The 25,526-nt window shown below is 42.5% G+C and overlaps 1 protein-coding gene across 1 annotated transcript in view; it reads left to right on the top strand.

The window, feature by feature from the left end:
* The first annotated feature begins 1,316 nt into the window (after nt 1–1,316).
* The window catches only part of LOC124661378, a 29,899-nt gene continuing 5,689 nt past the window's right edge, over nt 1,317–25,526 (top strand). The window contains exons 1-12 of the mRNA XM_047199237.1: nt 1,317–1,431; nt 1,679–1,841; nt 1,943–2,027; nt 2,552–2,654; nt 2,746–2,830; nt 13,142–13,264; nt 13,314–13,417; nt 19,832–19,940; nt 20,184–20,617; nt 24,815–24,884; nt 25,039–25,221; nt 25,293–25,346. Coding sequence (XP_047055193.1) covers nt 1,725–1,841; nt 1,943–2,027; nt 2,552–2,654; nt 2,746–2,830; nt 13,142–13,264; nt 13,314–13,417; nt 19,832–19,940; nt 20,184–20,617; nt 24,815–24,884; nt 25,039–25,221; nt 25,293–25,346 — 1,467 coding nt within the window. The 5' untranslated portion in view covers nt 1,317–1,431; nt 1,679–1,724. The remainder of the gene's footprint in view (nt 1,432–1,678; nt 1,842–1,942; nt 2,028–2,551; nt 2,655–2,745; nt 2,831–13,141; nt 13,265–13,313; nt 13,418–19,831; nt 19,941–20,183; nt 20,618–24,814; nt 24,885–25,038; nt 25,222–25,292; nt 25,347–25,526) is intronic.

Below are 25,526 nucleotides of genomic sequence, written 5' to 3'. Positions count from 1 at the left end.
CTGAAACAACACCCACAATAAACGTCGCGGTGACCCGACTAAGCTAGACAGAATATGGTGAAATTGGGCAAAATTCACCGATCGCCAATTGCACCCCATCATTTGGGGAAGCACACTCCAAGCGAACTTGGCCGTGGCGAATCACACTTTAGCTGTTGGAGGGGAGCTTATCTAAAGCTAACTCCACAAGAAAATTTTAATTTTTAAGGGCACTGCAACTTTCTAAAGATCTTTACCGAATGCCACCGTCACCCCTTGCCACAGGTTGCCGTACATAGATTTGACGGAGAAACAACCAATCTTCTATTCAGTATTCACTAGCTGTATTGGGAATTTTTGGGGCACAAAGTGGCAAAGAGCACACCTGCTGGCCTGCTGCAGCCAACATTGCTCTTGCTCTGGTCTTGCCTGGGCCGAGCGCCTCTACACCTGGGCAGCCAGAAGCTAGAACTGGGGAGCGACCGCGCTGGCGAGGGGATGGAACCTGCAGGGGAAATCAAAGATGGGGCGAGGAGGCGAGCGAGGCGGCCAACAACGAAATTAGGTCTAGCTTCATTTCCCCTTTCCGTCTAGTCTAGAGAGAGTCGAGAGAGAAGCGGGATAGCCTCGACGCACCCTAGCAGACGTTCTTCGATCTGGAAAAAGGCCAATTGGGCCATGTTCTGAAGCAGTAGACTAGGTGTAGTGAAGAAATTTCAAAGAATTTCACCCTGTTCGTACGCCCATGCTTTGTGCCACGTGCTCTTTCTTGTGCTATATGAAGCTTTTTCCCCAACAGTGCATGACTGCGATGCGTGAAGTTCGACCGTTTGGCATGAGGAGGGCTGTTTAGCATTGGGAAAATTTCTTTTGGTAAACAGAAAATATAAAACTTGTTTTTTAGGGAAAAAATAAAACTTGCTAAATCTAAAAGATCTTATAAATAAAAAGGAAAAACATATTGCTCAATCACTTTTCCTTAAATTTTTGTAAGATAAGACAAGAATTTAATTATTTTTTTCGTATATATTTTATACTTTGTTTTTTTTTTTTTCGAGTTGAGGTTTTGCTACATTGTGCCGATCCGCACATACACGATCATTGCCACGCCGTGTGGTGGGGTGTGCCCTCGTGACGTCCTGGCGTCCTTAGCACTATTTTATACTTTGTTTTGATATAATATACTCGTATAGAAATGTTTCCCTTTTAAATCTATTTATATTTATATAGGACGCATATTGGTGTGAGGAGGATCGAGATCCGTCCGATTGAATCGCACGTGTCAAATCTCTGTTCACCCGCCCCCCACGCTCTCAGTCGTCGAAACCCTTGACACCGCCGCCGGCTAACTGCGGCGCTTCCTCGCCGCCACCCCCCTTAGCCTTGCCGCCGTTGTATGCCGGAGAACACCATGCTCTCGGATTAAGGGGAATCCCCGAAATCCTTGTTTCGGTGAATCCGATTACTCGTGCGGCGGAATTCCTTTCGATTTTGTTCTCGGGATGCCTGGTCGCCGTCGGAGTTGTGGTAGCTTAATATTGACGCAGTTTCATATAGCATACTGTTTCCACCTTTCTAGTTTTCAGATTGAAAAAGTAACTATACATGATCCTGGAATGTCACGTCTGGCACTGAATGACTGAAATAAGGTTAACTTGAGTCTCATAGATCATGTATTCGTGTGGCGTTGGTTTTGCAGATTGTAGCTTGCGTTTGATCTAAGAGTGCTTCAATCCTTGTGCGCCATGGCTCCACATTACCAGTCCGCTACGCTGATTGCTTCCCCGTCCTATCCGAACGCCATCGCCTGGTCAAACGAGAACTTGGTGGCTGTTGCCTCTGGTCACATTGTCACCATCCTGGTATGTGCAGTTTCATCAACCTACGGCACTTGCCTGCGGGCATTACCATACTTCAGCTCCTCTATCGGATTGACCATCCATTCATCATGTTTTCAATACAGAATCCAGCAGCACTTGAGGGACCTCGTGAATTTGTCTTGCTTCGTGCTAGCGAACCTTTCCCCATTGGAGTGGTTAAACGAGAAGGTATTGGTCTTCAGGAAAACACACGTGTTGTGCTCTGTTCCTTTCGTTGTATAATAAATGTTAGCATGCTACTCATGAAATTTGACAGACGTAATAAAGCGAAATATAACTTTAATTTTGATATCCTCAATACTAAATGCCTGTGAAAGTTCAAGCTATTTTGTTAGTTCTGAGACACTGGGAAGTTTGAAGTTTTAAATTGGCACACTCAGTGAGATATTTGGCTGAGAAGGTGGAGGGAGGGCCAAGCTCAAAGGACGATGTTGATTAAGATACATTTTTATTTTATTTTGCAAGTATCAATAAAGATTTAGTTTAATCACTGTAATCAGAAGCTTCTTCCCAATATTAACATTGCAGATATTGCTAGTATATGCTATTCTAAATGAATGGAAAAGCCAGAAACATTTCAGACAATAGTTGTTCAACGATTACTAACAATTTAAGTAATCAGCTACTCTATGAGAATTCAAAATTAGCAGCTCTTTGCTTGATCTGAAATGTTCAATTCTCAACATATGCAGATCTCTTTCAACCATGTTTAGTCCCCACTTTCTTAGTGCGTGATACTGAACCATGTGCACGGTCTATTTCATGGTCTCAGCCAGGATTTGCACCTAATTCCGGGTACATATAATTTTAGTGGCATTTAAAGCTAACTTTTTGAAGTAACGTTTGTAGCCTAACTTTTTCTTGTTTATATGAACAATTATTTCAGTTGTTTGCTTGCTGTTTGCACTGCTGATGGTCATGTGAATCTATACCGCCCACCAATTTGGGAATTTTGTGATGAATGGGTTAAGGTAAAGCCTATTCTGTAAATGTTTGTAGGTAATCAAAATATGCATTGAACTTTCATAGTAAAGCAGCTAGAAAGCTAGATCAAATACCCACCAAATTTCTATATTTTTTTTGAAAGGAATACGGTAGGGGAATCCCCTACAGTGTTTTTTTTTTAAATAATAAAAACCCAATTCTGGATCCGTGGGGACTTGACTTGAACCTGGGTGGCTGGGTTGTACATCCTCTTCCCTAACCGAATGAGCTAGGCTCACTTCTTACCAAATTTCTATATTGCCAGGCAAACACAATCTGTAAATAACTAAATATTCCCTGAGGATAAGGAAGTCAAGATGAGCTCACAGTTTAGCAAGCTTGCATTCTATTTATTTATATAGTAGTACTTCCTCTGAGAAAATCTATACCACTACTAGAAACACTAGTTTAGTTTCGATAGTTCTTATCTTGGTCATTACTGCCTTTTTTCTGGACTAGTCACTGGTCACATGCAAGGAACCTGCAAGGTGCAAGCCTAAGAATTGCTCTGTTCACGGATGACCATATGAATTGACGTTAAATAATATGGGACTTGCCCTGTTCACCGTAAGAGGACATATGAACTGATGGCAATTGACGAGGAATGTTTTGGGATCGGTTACAACAATTGATATGCTTCTGGGAATCTGCATGGTCTTTTGCCATGGCATAGTTACGAAGTTCGCAGACTAAGAGCATCTTCACTCGTGCCCCCATGCGGCGTCCGGTGCAGCCGTATTTTGGGCCGTATGGGGGACGGCCAGCTAAAATGTGAGATTGGGGGCCGGTTAACTCCCAGCCACGCTCCCCATAACAAAATTTTCAAATTTTAGATTTGATAAAAAAACTAGCGATTTCATAGATATTTTGGGCGATTTCATACAAAGTTCGGGTAATTTATAAAAATCCCTAAAACTATTGGTGGCCACCGCCGATGCCTAGGTGTCGGTACATCGCCGCTATGTAGTCCTGCTCGTCGTCGTTGGGCTCATGCTTTGGCGGCGCGTAGTAGCTGCAGCCTCGGCTACCGTCCCCGTGTCCAGCTTGATGATCCGGCAGAGGTGGTTTTCCAACGCGGACCACTGTTCGAGGTACTCGTCTGTTTCCTGGAACGAGGCCCGCTCGGCGATCCGCTGGCCCGGAAAATCCGTCGGATCCTCCTCAACCTTCAGCTGGAGCGCCGTCGACCTGTACTCCAGCGGTGACGTCCACTAGCGCGTCTCACGCTTCGGCTGCAGGTGGCCGTGGAGAGGAGAAGGAGCCCACACGCCGCGGATGATGATGCCGCCGCCCCCCGCGACACGTGCCCCATCGACGAGACGCGTCAATGCCTGCAGCCACTGCAGCCACTGCAGGCGCTGAAGACGAGCAGGTGATGAAGGCGAGCAGACGCGAAGGATGTTGAAGCGGCGCGGAAGGCGAGAAGGAAGACGACTGGTCCCTTGCACCCTTCTTCCCGCCAACTTGCGCACATCCGGCGCCCCCGCTAGCCTCCCCGTGGGTTGGTTTCGGCCGGCGGTGCCGGATAAGTTCTTGGGCCGCGCCGGCGCGAAAATGAAATTGGGGGTGTAGCAGATTATGAAGCATCCACCTTTAATGTACGAGTACAACAAAATTGACCTTAGTCGTACTAATACAACAAAAATCAAGTGAGTCGTACTAAAAATTCAGGTTATAATTTTCCTGATAACATTCATGATATATCGCCCGATATGTTGACCTAATCTTGTATGACTTTGGGATGTTGGCTTCACATATTTTGTCCTTGCACGCTAGCATTTGAAATCGGGTTCTTCGGTTGTAATTGGCCTCACCTCTTCATGAAACTTGGATTTTCAATGTGGACTACTCACCTCTAAATAGTGAGTAGTACACACGAAGATTCTGCATGGTGCCCCGTTCTTCTATCCTTGGTCTCCGTAGTACACACGAAGATTCTGCTCTTCATTTGGTTTTGGCCAACTTCTAGCATGTGGCAATTTTGGTACAACGAGTGGTATAGACCCAACAATTAGAGGTTTCTGTTGTTGTCCATGAGGAGAGCTGCTTGCAGTGATGCTACTTGCACTCTCCCCCTCTTGACCAGCAATATTTAGTGGCTGGTCAAGCCCTTTAAATATAGCACTCAAATATGTTTTTTCACTTCCCTCTAGCTTGAACTAGATTGTCCTTAACCTTTATCCATGGCTGACATATTTTCTCTAGCACTCACTTGATAGTTGGAATACCCTACATTCCTGCCTCTAACTCCCATGAAAATTTCCTTGGCCATACCCCCTTACATGGTCGTGTCTTGGAGCTAGATAATTATGACTTTGATGCCCTTTTTCCCACATTGTGGCAATCACATGTCTCCTGCCTATTTGACACATAAGCTGGTTTATGTACTGCCTCCATTTTCTTCATTTGTTTCAGCCTAGTTACTTCTTGTGCCATGGCTGCAATGGCCTCTTCTGGTGTAGACAATGGAGGAAGATGCATTAGCGCAGCCCTCAAATGCAAGATTCAGCCACTTCAAAAATTTCATCACCCTTCTGTCCTCAATCCACTTCTTCATTGCTTCCACACATTCAGAATGAGGCAACACCAAGGGGGCAAGGTGATCCAGGTCTTCCCATGCACGTCTCAACTCTCCTACATTTGTCATCACTGATTTTTCACCTTGAGTTAAATTGTGTATTGTGTCTTCAATTTGAGAGACCAGCATGGCATTTTTCTTGACCGACTACATTTTTGATGGGGCATTCCATATCTCTATTGATGTGGAGAGCGCTTCCACGATGCAACAGTGCAACAACAAGTGTCAAAGAATTCAGCAGCCAAGTGAGAACTATTGAATCTGTAGCATTCCATCTCTTCCACTCCCGCTCCTCCTTGTCTTTAGGCTCAAGAACCTTTCCTAACACGTACTCTTCCATCGACTTGTCCTCAGAATCAACGTCCCCTTCCAAACCCATCCAGCTTGATCTCATTTGGCATGAGATCAAGCTTATATTGCATCTCCCCATGTGGGTCTGGCTGCCTGCCTTCCCCATAAGTAGCAGAAGATGCCCCATTTGCTGTCTTGGCAGCCAACAAGTTGGCCAGATTGTCAAGCACCTTGGCCCGGCCAGATCCTTCGCCATCTCCAATCACAACAACACAACTTAACCACAAGCACAACTTCTTTCAACCTCCTTTGGATCTGCTGCCACATGCAGGAGATCCCACACTAACCCATGCTTGCCCCTCAAAGATGCAACAACAGGAGCACCATCATCGTCGCCCTGGTTGTCGCCGACACTGCCACCACTGCCGCTGGCTCTGCTACCATGTAGAAGAGGAAGGGTGTTTGACCTTGAGGCAGCCAGCAGCTGTTGTGTTCTTTCTTAGGGTTTCTCACAGACCAACCTTAGCTTATATACTATCCCATGTCACTTGGGTTAATGGGCCACATGGGCCAAAATAGGTAGACAAACTGCTAGATAGGATGCAGCCCATATGATGTCCAACACTTCTTTACCACTCTAAAACCTCATATATCATATGAACAACATAGGCATGCATGCTATAACTGTTAGCAAAGAAGTAAACAAATGCTTCACTAATAATTTTAAGATTAAGGTTATAACCCATTGGGTTTTTGGAAGTCCAACTGGTATTATACGACACCACCTAAAGCTATTATTGTTCCAGCTAGGACGTGCTGCTTGGAGAGCAAGTTTAATGTGGAATGAAATCCTTTGGAGTTTTAACAAATATTTGTTGACTAGATATTTTTCCACACATCTGATTAGAGAATGAGTTTAACTCTGGATGTATTGTAAATTTTTTGGCATCTTGGTCGAATAGGTAGAGAACAAAGTAGACAGAACAATGATATATGGTTGTCATCTGAGACTAATGTGAGTTACAGAATAGAGTAGATTGAGAGTAGACAGGCCTAGAGCTTTGAAACCATTTTTCCTATAAAACAACAATGACATTAACCATAATGAAAAAAATACTCACGCATCATATATAACTATTTTAAAATTGATATGCTTCTTGGAATCTGCATGGTCATTGACATGCCATAGTTACAAAATTCACGAACTATTTCCTTTTTATCTGTGTCATCGACATATGCGTAGCAGATGTTTGGTCATTGGCTCCGCTGGGTAACCATGATACTTGAATTTGACGTGTGATTAGTATAACAACATCAAAGCCTTTTTTCCAAGCAAGTTGGGGTAGGCTAGATATGAAACCTAACGGAAACATAAGGAAACCAAAACAAGGAAAGAGAAAAAAGAACAATTGAACTAAGATTTTGGCACATGGATCGCTGATTTCCAAACGGTCCTATCAAAGAGACAAATCTATTGGGACATTCCAGTCCCTTGAGAGTCTTTTTATCACCTCCACCCATGTTAACTTTGGTCGTCCTCGGCCCCTCCTTGTATTTCCCATACTCCTTAGAATTCCACTCTTGGATATGACCAAACCACCTTAGTCGGTGTTGAATTAGCTCCTTGTCGATCGGTGCCACCCCTAGCCTATCACGGATTACCTCGTTCCTAATCCGTTCCTTTCTTGTATGGCCACATCCACCGTAGCATGCACATCTCCGGAACACTCATTTGTTGCATGTGTTGTCTTTTAGCGGGCCAACATTCCGCTTCGTATAGCATCGCCGGTCTAATTGCTGTCCTATAGAACTTACCTTTTAGCTTTTATGGGCCATTCTTGTCAAATAGGATGCCAGATGCTTGTCGCCACTTCATCCATCTTGCCTTGATCCTGTGACAAACATCTTCATTGATATCACCATTGCTTTGTAGCATTGACCCCAAGCATCGAAAGGTGTCCCTCTTAGGCACTATTTGTCCTTCTAAACTAACATCTCCGTCTTCACACGTAACACCGCTAAAGTCGCATTGCAAGTACTCGGTCTTGATCCTACTAATTCTAAACCCCTTCGATTTTGAAGTCTGCGTCCATAGCTTTAACTTCATATTTACGCCAACCCTGGTTTTATCCACTAGCACCACATCATCAACAAAGAGCATACACCAAGGAATATCTCCTTGTATATCTTTGTCACCTCATCCATCACTAAGGAAAACATGTATGGGCTCAAGGATAACCCTTGATGTAGTCCTACCGTGATTGGGAAGGTATTAGTCTCACTATCACCTGCGTAAACACTTGTCACAACATTATCATACATATGTCTTATGAGGGTTATGCACTTTGTTGGAACTTTGTGTTTCTCTGGCGCCCACCACATGACTGTCCTTGATATCTTGTCATATTCCTTCTCCAAGTCTACGAAGACCATATGTAGGTCCTTCTGCTCCTATACCTCTCCATAAGTTGGCAAAGTAAAAAAATCGCCTCTGTAGTCGATGTCGATCACTCGGGCATAAAACTGAATTGGTTGTTAGTTAGATTCTTTACTCCTCAAGTGATGCTCAATGACTCTCCCAAAGTTTCATAGTATGTCTCATAAGCTTAATTCCTCGGTAATTAGTACAACTCTAAATATCTCCTTATTCTTGAAGATATGTATTAATATGCTTTTTCTCCACTCTTCGGGCATCTTGTTTGACTGAAAAATGTGATTGAATATCTTAGTTAGCCATACTATTGCCACGTCTCCAAGGCTTCTCCACACTTCAATTGGAACATCATCAGGACCAAGGGCCTTTCATCCTTTCATCCTTTTAAGGGCATCCTTAACCTCAAGCTGTCGCACGAAACGATTGTTAGTGTCATCCAACTTAGGCATATTGATCCCATTCCCATCATTGAATAACCCATCAAAGTACCCCTCCATCTGTTCTTGATCTCTTTATCTTTCAATGGAAGTTGATTAGCCTCATCCTTGATGCATTTAACTTGGTTGAGGTCCCTCGTCTTCCTCTCACGAATTTTCACCATCTTCTAGATATCCTTCTCGCCTTCCTTTGTGCCTAGTCTGCCATATAGCTCATCATAGATCTGCCCCTTGCTTCACTCACGGCTCGCCTTGCATTCTTCTTCGCCTCTTTGTACTTCACCATGTTGTTTGTGCTTCTATTGTGGTGCCAACTCTTGTAGCACTCCTCCTTGATAGCCTTTTGGGCATCCACATTCCACCACCATGTGTCCTTAGCTTCATGCTTGTTACCCTTTGTCACTTCAAGCACCTCCCTAGCTACCTTCCGAATGCAAGTTGCCATCTTCACCTACATGCTATCTGCACCATCCTCTTCGTCCCATGGTCCTTCCGTGATCATCTTCTCCCTTAAGGTCTGTTGCACTTCACCTTTGAGCTTCCTCCACTTTGTTCTGGTGATTTTGGTGCCTTTGTCCCACGTCACACGAGCGTGGAAGCGAAAGTCGGCCACCACAAGCTTATGTTGCGCCACAACACACCCAGGGGTCACCTTACAATCCAAGCAAGCCCTCCTATCCATTCTTCTAGGAAGGACAAAGTCAATCTGGCTAGAGTGTTGGGCACTGCTAAAGGTGAAGTGAGATTGCCTCTTCCTAAAGAAGGTGTTAGCTAACAATAGGCCGGCAAGCGCAAATTCTAGGATGTCTTTACCCTCTTGGTTTCTATCGCCATGCCATACCTGAAGCCTCCATGCACACCCTCAAACCATATGTTAGTTGTACCCACATGGCCATTGAGATCTCCAGTGAAAAGCTTCTCGTTTGTTGGTACACTTCCAACGACGTGTGATTAGTACTCCTTTATTATGATATTGCCTATATCTTCGCATTGTTTGTTCATCATAGTGTGGATTTCATTTTACGGCGTTTAGATCTGATTTGTGATTTCTGCCTAATAGATTTTACACCCTCATGCAAATTAGTAGTTAGAATGCATTTGTTCTGACACTGATTAATATGCAACTTGGTCCTGTTATCTTGAACGATATACCCATGTAAAAGGGTGTGATAGCTCGTGTCCTATTCAGTTCTCCATGAATTTTAGCATGATTCATTGATTAAAAAAGTATCGAGGTAGAATGCACTTAGATTAATCAACAAACAGAATCTGTTGTTAAACAATCAATAATGTTTAACTATTATTCTCCATATTGTGTTGGCTCATGTAATTAATGTATTGCATACCCATCTTCATGCATGAGCCAGTGCAACACTAATAATTACTATTATTGATAGTTAAAATATTGCTTATTTTTACTGATTATTAATCTAACATAATTTCTTCACCATTCATTCTTATTTCTGTAGAAATTCACGGAACACTGGATTGTACACAAGCTATGACACCCACTTACAAAGTATTTTGTCCAGGATAAGAGAAGTAGGTAGCATATGAAAATCAATATAACAATAATAGAGAATTATAGGTACTACCTTGGAGTCGGGTGTCGAATCCTTTCGATAGGAATTAGCTGTCATTTTGTATGAATGTGGTCTGAAGGATATAGAGGTAATCCGTAAGAACAATGAACCAGACGGTAGTGGAGATAGAGGCAATGTCATAATGCACGTCAACCAAAGTATCAAGGTCACCTGAAAGGGACTCAAGGCCTATGTGTCAAAGACACTGATAAATAATAAAGAGTTAGTCCCTCCGTCCACGAATAAGTGTACATCTAGGTTTTGTGTTTAGTCAAACTTTTTAAACCAAATATATAGGAAAAAGTAGTAGCATTTATGACACTAATTTAGTATCCCGAGATTCGTTTTGAAATGTAGTTTCAAATTATACCAAAAGCTCATTATATATGTTTCTACTTTTTTTTCTACGGTTGGTCAAAACTTAAAATGTTTGACTTAGTACAAAAGCTAGAAGTACACTTATTTGTGGATGGAGGGAGTAGTCCACAAATTTCACAACTATATCATGTTAGTTTGGTCACAAGAGTAAGTCAATTTGAAGATAATGATGTAGGATTCATGAATTTTTATTTCATTATGGTTAACTCGTTGGTTTATTTCATTGGAAATAATGGGTTTGGAGCTCCAAGCCTTAACCAATAAGTTTCAATCTCAAACAGCTACAACACAAACACTAGAGAATCAAACTATGGACCTTAATTGCTTCAACGTGACCACAAAAAATGGTTTAGACTTTAGAGATACTCCATGGACCTCAGGTTTTCCGTAAATTCTTACAGTCACATATAATTTCTTTTTTGCTTTCATCTTAGACGACGACGACATATCACTGATTTCATAGTTCTAATAATCTTTTGTTGCATCTCATACAATGCTGAACAATTCCGTGAGAGACCTAAAGTTTCTCTTATACTCATTGATATACAGTGGCACATCCTCGCACAATTGTTCGAGTGCTGGACTGAGATGGGCTTCGATGTCTCAACATGCAAGTTGGTTCCCATGTCTGTTTAAGCCTAATTCTATTGCAATGTTGTTCTGTTTGCTTCTACCTCGCTTCTACCTTCTCTACGTGATCAACCAAGATGTCAAAACATTCACTTTACTTGAACCCGCTCTCTTATTGGATTTGTGGAAGAAAAAACAGTTCAAAACTATTTTTGAAAACTAGAGAGAGGATTTCATTACACCCTAACCTTGCTCAACTTAGCGACATGTCCTAGGTAGAACGATGTTTTTTTGCTGGCATCGTATAATATCAGTTTGACTTCCAAGAAATCTAAAGAGGTTACAACCATAACATTGCGATAATTTATCAGTCTTACATCTACTCCCTTTTTAACAATGCATACTTCTCTAAGATTTTTTTGTATATTATATATGTGGTTTGGTAATTGGCAAAGCAGCAGGACCATGTGTCATGAGAACTAACCTACACTGAACATTGGTTAATGGACATATGAAACCAGGTGCCAGCTGCTGACATAAAAAGTCAACGCATGTGAAGCAAACATACCCATAATTTTACGAGATATGGCCAAAACATCGGGGGAGAACATTGTTTAGATATATGTTGAACGTTATCATGAACATTATGTTGATTCATGATGATAAATATTCACCAGAATTTTGACTATGATCCACTTGCTTATAATTATATTAGTATATATAATATTAGAGAATTGTGTTTGCTTATAGCACCTAATAGAGGCCGGCCACCTTCATGTTCTTGCAGTCCAGGACCTGTTGAGGGCAGCAAGCCAGAAGAAAACCTTGAGCTTCCGTGGTGCCTAGGAACTCCAGGTAAGCTTCCCAGCTCTGTATCTGGATCTGGTAGAACCCTCAAAGGAAGCTCTTTAGGAAGGTTGAGCCGTGCGGTTGCCGTTCTGTGTCCAAAGCCAAATGATACGATCAGCTTGTTCATTGAATTGGACATGGGACACGATGCACGAGAGCTGCAGCAGCCAGTTGAGCTCATTCAAGGTAAGCAACCCACATATGTCGAGGACCCAAGAATGGTTATGTACAGCCGTGGCCAGAATCCTCTGTTTCCTGAGTCGCTTAGGCACATGTGCATATATCTCTGACGCAATCTCGCAAGCGGCTTGGTCATCAAGGCATCCGTCTTCCCAGAAGAGGAAATTTGTGTGGCTCCCGACATACATGAAGGTGGAGGCGAAGAACATGTACTTCTCAGTCAATAAGAAAACACAATTATCTAATATTATAAACAAATACAACCAAATTAAGCTCCCCTTCCGCACACCTTGCCTCGGCGAGCTCCTAGTCGACTTGTGGCTTTCTGCCATGGCCCGCACACCAAAGGACCTTCGCAAAGGCGAGGCCTCAATGGTTCTTCTCACCTCGTGGATGCTGTGGAAGAACCACAACAACTGCACCTTTAATGGTGCCCATGCTCGTGCTGCTACGCTACTCGGGCTGATCAAGGAAGAAACCAAGCTTTGGGCCCGTACTGGCATCCTATGGCTTGAGTGTTCGCCTGGAGAACGGGATGCCATTAATCCCTAATGCTCTACGATGCATTGTACCTGCTCCCTTCCTGGGGTTTTATAACTATTTCTACCTTTTGAATACATCTAGACACAAGCTCAGCATGTTCTCGAGTAATAGCACCTAATAGACGCTTCCCAATTTATTTAATATCGATTCGCCAGAGCTCATATGTTTACCTAGGAAAAATGTAACTTCCATTTATATGGTGATCCAGTCCATTCCTGTGGTGGATGAGCAATTCCTAGGGTCACACTTGCCCAATGACTGTTAAAAGTAAACTTGGACATTGCAGTTTTGATCTGTCATTTAAAAAACTTTTTTCTGCTTTCTATCAATTTCCCTGCAGGTTGTTCTTGGCAGAAGTTAATTTTTCTGTTTTCATTGCATTACTTTTGTTCATATGGAGATGGTCTAGGTTTCATATACTGCTATGCTCATGAACTTCTATTTTATTTCTCTAGGTCACGGATGTATCCAAGTTACTTTTTGACTATTACAGAAGTATAAACTTTGGAGAGGACGATAGTCCTGATTCAGTTCCTCAGGTAAGCTCCCTTGCACTCGAACATTGGAGTGTTCCTTTTGTTAATTATCTCAGACTTTTATTGTGAACTGTTTCCTCTCATATATTAGGAAAAGGCAAATAGTAAGAACGTGCAGGAAATAGGATGTACTGGTCAACTGCAAGAACCTCTTTCTTGCAGCGATCTTGGACGGAGGACAAGGAAACCAGCAAGGTGAATAATGCTTTCCTTTTTCAATTATCAAGCCTTTTCACAGTATCAAAATTCAAGGGTGTGCTGTAAAAAAAGCAGCATGAAGTTTTGAAATAATAAGATGGTCCAAAAGTGTTTTGTTCAATCAATGGAAAGCACATTGTACTTTCTTTCTTCTTGCAAACACAATTGTACAACACACACCGACAGTCCCTCCAAAGAAAATTTTGTGTTCAGCAGTTTTCACTGACTTGGATCCAATCATGCGAGAGATTATATATATTGAAGATATTTTGCAGTTGCTTTCTGAATCAAGCCCAACTTATAGTGAGAATTCTCCGATGAAAAGTTATTCGTAAATTGCAGTAACAGTAACACCATTTGCTAGTTCGTCTTTCCTCATCTTTCCATCCATATTCATTGAATTAGACTGACAGAGATCTAAGAATTCTTGCAAGTTGCAAGTGTGGTACACTTGAGAAGGATAACTCAACCTTTACCCCTACTGGAATTGCTATCTATGTGATTTTGTTGTGATTAATATAAACATATATCACCCTGTGGTGTGTCCTAAACCAGCGCTAACAGTCCCGACTGTTGATATCCTTCTCAATTCTATCACACTAACTGTGGTATACAACAACAACATCAAAGCCTTTTTCCCAAGCAAGTTGGGGTAGGCTAGATATGATTAAAATAAAAAGCCAGCGCTAACGGTGTGGAGGCTATTGCACTATCAATTTCTTCTATCGCTGTTGACTTGTATGTAGTACTTACGGTTAAAGAGAAAATTAAGGTAAGTCGAGATAAGGGTAGTGTTGGAGTATGAGTTAGTGTAATAGTAGTAGTACTCTAGTAGAGTCTAGTGTACTCTAGGGGTTGGAGACTGTTTGAGTATAGTAGATTAGTAATAGTGTCCTAGGAGAGTCTAGAATATTCTAGGGGAGTGCTATGAAGTGTATAAGCATAGTCTGGAGTATTCTAGAAAGTGTTAGTATAGTAGTAGTAGTGTCTAGATTATTCTAGTGTATGAGTGAAGATGTAAGACTAACTTGAGCTATATGTAAGAGGGTGTGGAGGTCCAAGGGACCAGCCCATCCAAAAAATTTCCCCCAAAACCTACATGATATCAGAGCTAGGCTCCTCCTAGTCATAACCCAAGACACCACCATTCCACCACTGCAGCACCCAGTCCAGCTAGTGTTTTCAAGAACACCGGGTGCATTGTAGTCACCTACGCGGCGGGAGGCCGCACCCTGTCGCTCTGTGTTGGCGGTAGCCACCTCATGTTTCAGGTGTCATGTGAGGTTTGGTTGTTGGTCTGCACTGGGTGTTGCTCCAGAAGCTAGTTATACTGGTGCAATTGAGGTGCGGAGAGGAGGAGAATAAGTTTGGGGACCAGGAGAAAGTAGAGGTGTAGGAGCACCTCTGATCTGGTCAGAGATGGGTGAATGAAGAGGAAATGCAGGCGGTTGTGAAGGAGTTGGGCGTCTGTGTTGTAGTGGTAATGGCTGGAGCGGTGCTGGGCTGTGGTGGTGAAGGGGAAAAAGAGAGGTAGGCTGTGGATATGGGTTGTAGCAGCCTGAGGTATCAAGTGAAGGTACACAGGATTGCTCCCAGCAGGTAGTTGCTTTGGTATTGCTGGGCAAGATTCGGTTTCAGGAGGAGGAAGTTGTAGGTGTTGTGTTGCAGCAGAGACAAGAGGAGTCCAAGAGGGAGCAGCTGCTGGGGCTGTTTTGGGTTGGCTGCGATGGAGGAGCGAAGGGAACAGAGCTTGCTTATAGGAGAAGAGGAGAGAATGGAATGGATCTGATTGAGAGGTAAAGATGTCCTGCAAGTTGAGAATTGTGGAAAGCAGCAGAGGAAATGATAGGATCAAAGGGGAAGAGGAAGAAGTGGAGTCTAAACTTGTATCGCATGGTTCGTGTGATGTTGTTTTGTTGTGCTGGAGACAAAGGAGAAGAGCAGCTTGCTGCTTGGACTTTGTTTTAGGGGGAGAACAATGGTTTGCATGTTGTGGTGGTGAAACCGATCGCAAGTGTGGTGGAACTTGAAGAGTAGTTGTTGGTGGAGGTGTGTAAATGTAGATGGCAAGCAAGGAGCTTGAGGGTGATAGCAGAGATTGTGTTGCTGGAGTTGTCCAAGGGTTGACGGAAGGACTGGTAGAGGCTGTGATGACCAAGGCCAAGATGGCTGGTGGGGTTAATGGAGATGAGGTAGAGGTCAAGGTTGTGACCGTGTTGGAGAGGTGGAAGACATGTGAAGGTTAGGAGATTGTGGATAGAGGTGAGGTGTTTGTGGCTCGGTAAGAGCTGTTGTTGAGGTGAGGCAGCAGTGTTGAAGACATGGGAAAGTCAGGAGAGTGGGGATAGCTGACCGGTGAGGTGAGGTGGCTGTGGCTCTGTAGGAGCTGTTGTTGTGGTGAGGCAGCCGTGCTGGAGAGATGGAAGAAATGTGAAGGTCAGGAGAGTGTGGATAGCAGACGGTGAGGTGAGGCGGCTGTGGCTATGTAGGACCTGTTGTTGAGGTGAGGCAGTTGTGATTCTGTGCGCATGGTTGGAGAGGCAACGGTGGCCCAACGCAAGTGGGGTTGGAGCTAGATTGATGCAGAGTTGATGCTGATGGTTATGACTCGCGTTAGGCGGAGCTTGGATGCAGTGGCGGAGCTACGTTGGGACCAACCCAGGCCCTGGCCCGCCCAGTTTTCTCCCATATACTCTTGACTTTAGGCTTATATCTGACCAAAAGTATACATCCATGCTTCCCTTCAACTGCTGGCCCGCCCATGTTTCTTGTTCAAGCTCCGCCAGTGCTTGGATGGTCGGAGTTGAATGGGCGCTTAACAACCAATGGAGCAAGAGCTATAGTAAAATACTCACTGGCATCGTTGTGTGCATGTAATCTAGATGCATACTGATCGTAGCGAGAGTCATGGAGTTGTAGCAAGATAGCCATGATGGTTAACCCATCCCATCTTGAGGGGGAGTGTTGGAGTATGAGTTAGTGTAGAGTCTAGATTACTCTAGGGGTTGGAGACGGTTTCAGTATAGTAGATTAGTAATAGTGTCCTAGGAGAGTCTAGAATATTCCCCGGGAGTACTATGAAGTGTATAAGCATAGTCTGGAGTATTCTAGAAAGTGTTAGTATTGTAGTAGTGTCTAGATTACTCTAGTGTATGAGTGAAGATGTAATACTAACTTGAGCTATATATAAGAGGGTGTGGAGGTCCAAGGGACCAGCCCATCCAAAAAAATTCCCCCAAAACCTACATGTAGACATGTTATATAAATCCTATTCGTTTTAGCTATTATTTAGAGTGTCAACAGTTGATATGAGAGTCTTTTCCACCCATTAGCATGAAAGTTACTTTGGTGTTGTTTGATTCCAAGCTTATAGATGGCAACATCTAGTTAATTAGTGTTGACGAGTTATTGGGCTGTTGTGTACCTTACCTTCTAGGCCCATGTGGCCCGGTTAGAGAGTTACCTTAAGGAACTATATAAGGGGCTTTGGTCAGGGTTCCTACCCTAGCCGCCACAACATAGAAGAATAGATCAGGTTAGCTACTTCCTTTGTTCGACATGGTATCAGAGCAAGGGGCGATAGAGGTGGCTATGGTGCCGGCAGCGGAGGTGATGGTGACTGTAGCAGCGGCCTAAGGGATGGCCTGAGCTGTTGAAGGAGAGGAAGTTCCGTGGAGTGATTGCTGTGCTGTGGAAGATGGGGGATGAGCTCACAACAGCTCTTGAGAAGCTGGCACAACTTCTTGTGGCCAAGAATGTAGAGAGCACTTCCGCTGAGGGGGGGTGCTGCTCATGTTCCACAGGCAGAGGTGGTGCAGAAGGTGGAGCTCATGCCCAATGAAGTGAAGCTAGAAGGGATGAGCAACTACCTGAGTTGTTCGAGGCGAGCATTGCTCATTCTGAGGACAACGGGCCTGGCTGGGCATGGCACGTTCAGGGAAGCGCTGTTGAACTAGAGGATAAGGAGAGTGCTGATTGGAAAAAATGGAGTGTGACAAACTCCTTGATCTTTACCTGGCAACTGAACTCTTTGACCCCTTCTATTGCTGCTTGAGCTGAGGGTCTTCCAATTGCCTCGGAGGTATGGAGTACTTTGTCAAAAATGTACTCTGGTAAGGGAAATCTGATGCTAATGGCGCATATTGAGGACGCAGTGCATGATTTGCATCAAGGTGAGAAGGGCATGATGACATATGGGGCTGACTTGTAGCGTCTCTGGGCTGATTTGATTTGGATCACTATGATCCTCTTGAGCTCCTTCATTTAGATTGTGTGGTTACTGTCAAACAGTATGTGGAATGCCGCCGGGTGATGAAGTTTATGAAGGGATTGAACCCCTGTTTTGAGAGCATACGTGCGGCCTTAGTGCACCAACCCAAGCTTCCTTCTCTTGACGAAGCTATTGCAGCCATGTCACAAGAGGAGGTTCGTCTGAAATATGCTGGAGGCAGCGAATAGCCAATGCAGTCTGTCTTTGCAATGACCACTAGGAAAGAAACAAGAGACTGTTTTACCTAGGGCACGTAAGCAGATTCTGTACTACATCAATCAAGGGAAGAGGAAGAGGATACAATGGTGGTTACAACCACCGAGGTGGTCGTGGTTGGTGTGGCAACAACAACAGAGGTGGTCGTGGCTAGGTTGCTGGTCCTCGGCATGGAGAAGGTGCTCACATGGCAAATATGGTTGCACAGAGTGAAGGTGAACAACCTGTAATCGGAGAGCCTAGAGAGGGACCAGAAGCTACTACTTCAAGCTTTGGCAATTTAGCCAACTTTGTCGACACAAATAAAGGTAAGAAAGAGAATGTCAGTAGCAGCACATTCAATTAAATAGAGGATGGGTTTTAGACTTAGAGGCATCCAAACATGTTACTGGAAATCTGAAAGAATTTGAATCCTATATTCAATATCCCCCTACATATCAGCACAACCTATTAGAGGAGTTGGGACAGTTAAGGTTATTGAACTATCATCTCGTATGTGCCTGCTTTTCTGTGAACTTAGTGTCTTTCAGCATGGTGGTTGATCAAATTGATTGTCAAGTTACCATTAACAAATATATGTGCTCGATAGAGGAGAGGGTAACGAGCAGGAAACTTGGGACTGGACCAGGCATAGAGGATTGTGGTACATGGACCGCAACGTGCCTGGCCAGGATGCGAATCAAGGACTAGTGATTGTAAGTGGGTTTACAGTGTGAAGCAAAATGCACAAGGAAAGATTGAAAGATACAAGGCAAGACTTGTGGCAAGATGGTACACCCAGAACTATGGCATCGATTATGATGAGACCTTTCCACTAGTGGCGAAGATGAACACGGTAAGGATTTTGATATCGTGTGCAACAAACTTTGGGTGGCCATTACACCAACTTGATGTTAAGAACGCTTTTCTACATAGAGATCTACATGAAGAAGTTTACATGGAAATTCCACCTGGCTTCTCTTCATCTAAAACCACAGACAAGGTATGTAGAGTGAAGAAATCTTTTTATGGACTAAAAGAGTCCGAGAGCTTGGTTTGGCAAATTTAGGCGTGCAGTTACATGGGATACGGACAGTGCAACGACAGTTTTTTATAGGCACTCTAAGGGAAAGATTACCATTCTTGCGGTGTATGTGGATGATATCATTATTACCGGGGATGACGAAGGAGAGATAGCAAGACTAAAGAAGTGTTTGAGTAAGGCCATTAAAATAAAAAACCTTGGCCGACTAAAGTACTTTCTTGGTATAGAAGTGGCCAGGTTAGCAAAAGGAATAGCTTTGTCCCAAAGAAAGTATACTTTGGACCTTCTTAGTGATGTTGAGATCATCAAGATAGAGCATGTCAGTTCAGGGCAACAAATTGCAGATTGCTTAACTAAAGGTTTGGGAACCGCAGAGTGCAACCTAGCATGTGACAAGATGGGAATGATAGATATCTATCACCCCTCTTGAGGGGGAGTGTTGAAGAGTTATTGGGCTATTCTGTACCTTACCCAGTTAGAGAGTTACCTTAAGGAGCTATATAAGGGGCTTTGTTCAGAGTTCCTAGCCTAGCCGCCACATCATAGAAGAATTGATCAGGTTAGCTACTTCCTTTGTTGCACACTTAGCAAGTTTTTGTTGCTTTGATCAAATTTGGCATATGTTTGATTTGTAACGAAAAAGTTACCGCTTTCATTATCGCTCTTAGTTCCTTTTGTAGCAAATGTTTGACCAAAACCTTGCCAAGAATTTGATATCCAATATACTGCCAATATCGTCAAACATGAGTAGGGTTTGATAGTTGTGCATGGCATGAACCAAGCAACCCCTTCTATTTCCCCCCTCTGTTCCTATTATTAGGTTTATTCTTTTATGTCCTTTCAAGTGCCAGCAGTGTTATATGTACCTGAATTTATTTTAGTGTATATTGTTTGTTTGTAGATTTGAAAGCTATGTTTATGATGAGGATGAAAGTCATTTAGATGCCTCAAAGGATGCAGATTTCTTTCTCAATCCATGCTCCAAGCCAAAGAAGATATCTATGAAAAAGGTATGGACTTTGCGTGTTCACATGTATAGATTTATTGTAGGCTGAAGTTTTGGTTAAAATTGATTAATTTTTGAGTCATAATAGTCAAAAATCCTTTTTATTAGCAGTTAGCAAATAAACAACTAGTTATCCTGAAATTGCAATGTTTCATACCCTATATTTTTGGCTTCCTGTTTTATCTATTATGAAGCATCCCAAACATCTCTTTGATACCCTATTTTGTTTTACCCATTGTGTTCCTAGATTGTCAAACCTGGACATGAAATTGCCGTAAATGAGCTAGGTGGCTCACAAGATATCAAAGCAGCACTCTCTTGTAACGTAGAGAACATATGTCTCCCTATTATCAGTGCAAAACAGTATGCACGTCGAAATGCAATTTTGTCTTCTCTAGTAGTTGCATGGTCTCCAGTTGTGCCATCAGGAGATTCTACTTCTTGTTTGTTGAGCAATTGGTGCATTCTTGCTGTTGGCTCCAAGTCTGGGGATGTTTCATTTTGGAAAATGTGCAAGCCTGAGTATTACACAATAGATGTTTGCATGGTCACGAGAGATCCAATACTTGTCGGTGTTCTCAAAGCTCATAACTCATGGGTGAGTGCCATCAGTTGGGAAGTTTCGTACGCAGACTCTTCAAAGTTGTCGCTACTTTTAGCAACTGGGTGTTCAGATGGAAGGTAAACTCAATCACACTAATTCTTTTCCCTCGTTTCCCCTACTGCCATACTGTCTGCTTGATATGTTTTTTGACTTAGCTCCATGTAATTCATTAAATGGCAAAATAATACTGTGTTTAATCAACAGTGAAGTTTGAACATGATATTTGGGCTAGTTCCAGTGCTTTAAAACAAGTCCCTAGTTAAGCATGAGACATGCATTTTCATGCTTTTGCCTTAAATGAAGCTTTTTGTATAAAAAAACAGCTTTAGAAGCACTCTTGACCATGTGAAACCGAACCATAGTGCTTTAAAACAAGTCCCTTGTTAAGCATGAGACATGCATTTTCATGCTTTTGCCTTAAATGAAGCTTTTTTGTATATAAAAACAGCTTTAGAAGCACTCTTGACCATGTGAAACCGAACCATTGATGAAAATAAACTAGTGTCGTATTTAAAATAATTTTCCTAGTCATTTCAACACCAACTAAATATTTTACTACCTCTGTTCATAAATAGATGATATCATAGGTATATGTAGTCCAATCACACTTCCCTGACTTTGACTCATATTATATCAAAATTTGTTTAGTTTTGTTACGCAAAAGTAATATTTATTAGATTTTTTAATGAATGAAAAATAAATTTACCAAGTTGAACTCATCAAGGTCAAGGAAAATCGACCTCTAGTGAAATATGAAGAAATCAAGAGAAAATGGAGAGATTACTTTGACGGGTTGTTCAATAATGGGAATGGGAGCACTATGCCCGGGCTAGAGGACTCCTTTGATCCCGCAAGTGTTTCATGCGAACGATCCAAGAGCTTGAGGTTAAGGAGGCCCTAAAAAGGATGAGAGGAGGGAAGGCCCTTGGCCTTGGAAATGTGGCATTAGTATGGCTAAGCAGCTATTCAACCACATTTTTCGCTTAAACAAGATGCCTCAAGAGTGAAGGAACAATTCATTAGTTCCTATCTCCAGGAATAAAGGAGATATTCAAAACTTCACTAATAACTAATGAATTAATCGTAGGAGCTATACTATGAAGCTTCAAAAGAGTGACGTATTTCAGTAAAAACCAAATTGGTTTTATGCCTAGAAGATCGACTACAAATCTGATTTTCATCCTTCACTAGCTTATGGTGAGATATAGGGAGCAGAAGGACCTGCATATGGTTCGCATCGCCTTGGAGAAGGCATGTCATTGCGTTGTGGACGAATACGCCATGAGAGGGCGGCGAGATCCTACTTCCTGCTACAATTCACTATATGGGCAACAAGTGAACGTTAGAATGGTGAGTATTGCAATATGCCCTAAGGGCCCTCATAGGCCGGCTTATATAGTCACACAGTTGTACGGTTAGGAGAGTCCTAGACTAATACATATGCAAAGTCTCGTTCTCCAAGGCGCCAGCTTCCAACTAAGGCGGTGGCATGCCACCTTCCATTATCCTAGGTGGACACTTCCTTCAATGTCTATCTGCAACTAGGCTGCCCGATCATGCTATGGGCTTGACCACCATCTGTGGGCCACCCGGGCTTGCCGGTATGAAACTGTGTTGTGGGTATACCTATTTTGCATATCCTTAACACGGCATATGACAAGATACCAAGGACGGTCATGTGGTGAACATTGTAGAAATATAAATGCCGCTACATAGTACACTATCCTCATCAAAGATATGTTGATAATGTTGTGGCAAGTGTTCGCGCAGGTGGTAGTGAGCATGTTACTTTTCCAATTACGATATGACTACATCAAGGGTCATCCGTGAACCCATATACTTTTGCCTTAGTGATGGATGAGGCGACATAATGAAAGATATTTCTCGGTCTATGCTCTTTGCTAATGATGTGGTGCTAGTAGATGAAACTAGGGAGGTGTCAATAGGAAAATAGAGCTATAGAGATAGACTTTGGAACCTAGGAAGCTTAGACTTAGTAGGACCAAAACCGAGTATATGTGTGATTTTAGTTGTGTTGGGTGCAAAGAGGGAAATGTTAGTCTAGAAGGACAAATAGTGCCTAAGCTGCTGATACTTAGGATAAATGCTCAAGCAATGGTTGTATCGATGAGTGACAAGGTATTAACTTGTCAATGCCTACAAGTTGTAGACTAGGGTTTCGCGGAAAGTAGAGGGCAAGTAGATCTCGAAGGTTTTAACCGAAAAGGTGCTCGACTGCTAAAAACTAGGGTTGTGTTGACAATGAATCGATCCTTTCTTTCTCCCTCGACTCCCCCTTATATAGGAGGCGGAGCCGAGGGTTTCGTGATGTACAAGTTACAAACAGCAGGAGACTCTGAGTTCGTCCCGTATAGTTACAAGTCTCTATTCCTAATATATCTCCATCTTCCATATCGACGCTTTATTGGGCTTCCGGATTTTGTAATCTTCGGGTTGTGGGCTTTCAGTAAACCCCGGGTACCTTCTTCGGTAGGCCCATTATGGATGCCTATGTCTGTAGCCCCCAAGATTTTGCTTGAATCGTAGAATCGAGTAAAATCTCCATCATTACAATTAACTCATAATTTCTTCGAGTCACTATACAATTTCCATAAAACAGTTATATATTGTGAAGGGATAATGGTAAATGGGGCTGGTTCATCTAACGGATCAGGTACCATAACTGCTCTCGTGGCAATCTTGCAAAAACCTACTTCAAGGTCAAGTCCCCGGACTCGACCTCGGTATAGTGACGTAATTCAACATGTGCCGCTTAAGGTCTTACCATGATTCGAATTCCAGTCATGTTTTATCGAGTACCTAACGCGTCCGTTAAGATTTTTCTTTGCATCATTCGGGTGCAATACCACGCCACACAGGTTACGGCATTCAGAGATTTTTTCGTGGCGGACACGCTCTGAGAATATATTGTCGAGTGCCTTTTCCGGCTGCTGGAATGACATATTTATTCGAGTCAATTAATGACTTACTATCTTGACCTCCCGATAGGAGTATATGAAGAGTTATGTTTTAACTCGAACATGTACAATGATACTCCTTATATTTCATCGGGTGCGCGACCAGCGCTCCCGATGGGAGTAGCCCCCGAGGCTCAACTTTTTGTTGTCTTGTCGCTATATTGTCATCTTCCCATCTTTTTCATTTTTATCGGGTGCGCGACCAGCGCTCCCGATGGGAGTAGCCCCCGAGGCTACAGCCAAGTACTTGTACTTGGTTGTAGGCTCAATTTTTCCTATTTTGCATCCATTCAATACTCTTTGCTGCCTCTCCCTCTTATCAGAAATATGAACCATATTTCCGATAAGAGTAGCCTCCGAGCGTATGACCAAATGCTTTGTATTTGATCATAAGCTCCCGATGTTTCTCGCTCGTGCTTTTCCCTGTCGCTATATTTGATAGAAACACTCGATGTTTTTCTTCAGAATGATGTCATTGCTGACGATAGCCATGACCACCTCCTTGAAAACCACGGCTCCTTTCACGTCTCTGAAGTGTGGATCAAAGCAGGTTGGAGGAAGTGGCGGCAAAGCATCTGCCATCCCTGTTAAAAAGAATGTCTCGCTAAAGCCAAAATATAAATTCTACACGAGGCAATCAGACATGTGATGCTATATGGAGTGGAATTTTGGCCTACTAAAAGAAAACACATCCACAAATGAGTGTGCGCATGCTATTGTATGTGTGGCCATAAGAAAGGGCCAAATTAGGAACAAGGTAATACATGATAGGGTAGGGGTGACACCAATTGAAAAGAAGCTTGTTCAAAGGTTTGGGCATATACAATGGAGGCATCCAGAAGCACAAATTTGACATGGGAGGAGGCAGTAAAAAAGGGACTTGAAGGATTGGAATGTACCTAGAGATTTGGCTCTTGATAGGCATGGAAATCAGCAATGTTTTTGTCGTTCTCTTAATTTACTTGCTTGTACTTTGCTTATTTCTTCTCTTATTCATTTTTTTTGGTTTCCATGTGTGTCTGTTGGGTTCATATCTAGCCTACCCCAACTTGCTGGGGACAAAAGTCTTTGTTATTTTTGTTGAAAAATATATTCGTAATATCACAATTAACAATATTTTTATTAGCATCTTTATGTGAACAAAATTGCCGTCAAAGTTGCATATTGGAGCCTGTATCCAATTCCAAAACGAGTTTTGGAAATATATTCTAATTATTTTATCACTTTTTGATCCAGTGATAGTTCACTGCAAACCTCTTATTTCTCATCGTGTAGAATTATATATTATATTTTCAGTGTGAAGATATGGTCAGGTAATACTGAAGGATCAAATCAATGTACAATGCCATTTTCATTATTGACCGAGGTACATAAGTGTTGCCTTGTTTTATGTTCTTTATATTTTTTACTTATGCACACAGTTGATATTTGACACCAGTTGGTGAAACATTCAATGAATATGTGCATGCAAGTCTTTTGACTTTAATGTGTTATTCAAGTCTAAATGCTCTACTGGTCAGGTCACCACTAACTCGTCAGCTCCAGTCTCGTCAATTTCATTATCCGTACCAGCTCAGCCTCAACATGGGGTTAATATTAATTTGGCAATAGGAAGAGTATCTGGATCACTGGAAACATGGACGTGGGATCCATGTAGAAACCAGATCGAGAATACAAGTGCTTGTCATGCACATGATCTAGTGGTAAAGTTGCATTGCATTTGAGTATGTATTCTCTTCAGTAAAAGAAAACTAAATGTCTAACATTGCCTCAGGTCACAGGTTTATCGTGGACTTGGGATGGTCAATGTTTATACAGCTGCAGCCAGGTCAGTTTACCTGATACAGGTTTATCATAAAATATTTATATTAGCTTGTCTACCTTCAAGCAAAATATGTTTGTTCTGTTAAGTAAAGTACGCATAGTGTGTAGCTTTGCATTTTGACTAGTTGCTGATTACATACTGGAAAGAGCTATACAAAATAAATTTAGTTTATCTAAAAAAGAT

This window comes from Lolium rigidum, chromosome 6 (assembly GCF_022539505.1).
Source record: "Lolium rigidum isolate FL_2022 chromosome 6, APGP_CSIRO_Lrig_0.1, whole genome shotgun sequence".
Taxonomy (NCBI): Eukaryota; Viridiplantae; Streptophyta; class Magnoliopsida; order Poales; family Poaceae; genus Lolium; species Lolium rigidum.
The sequence above is the reverse complement of the archived record's forward strand: the minus strand, read 5'-3'. Positions and strand labels throughout refer to the sequence as shown.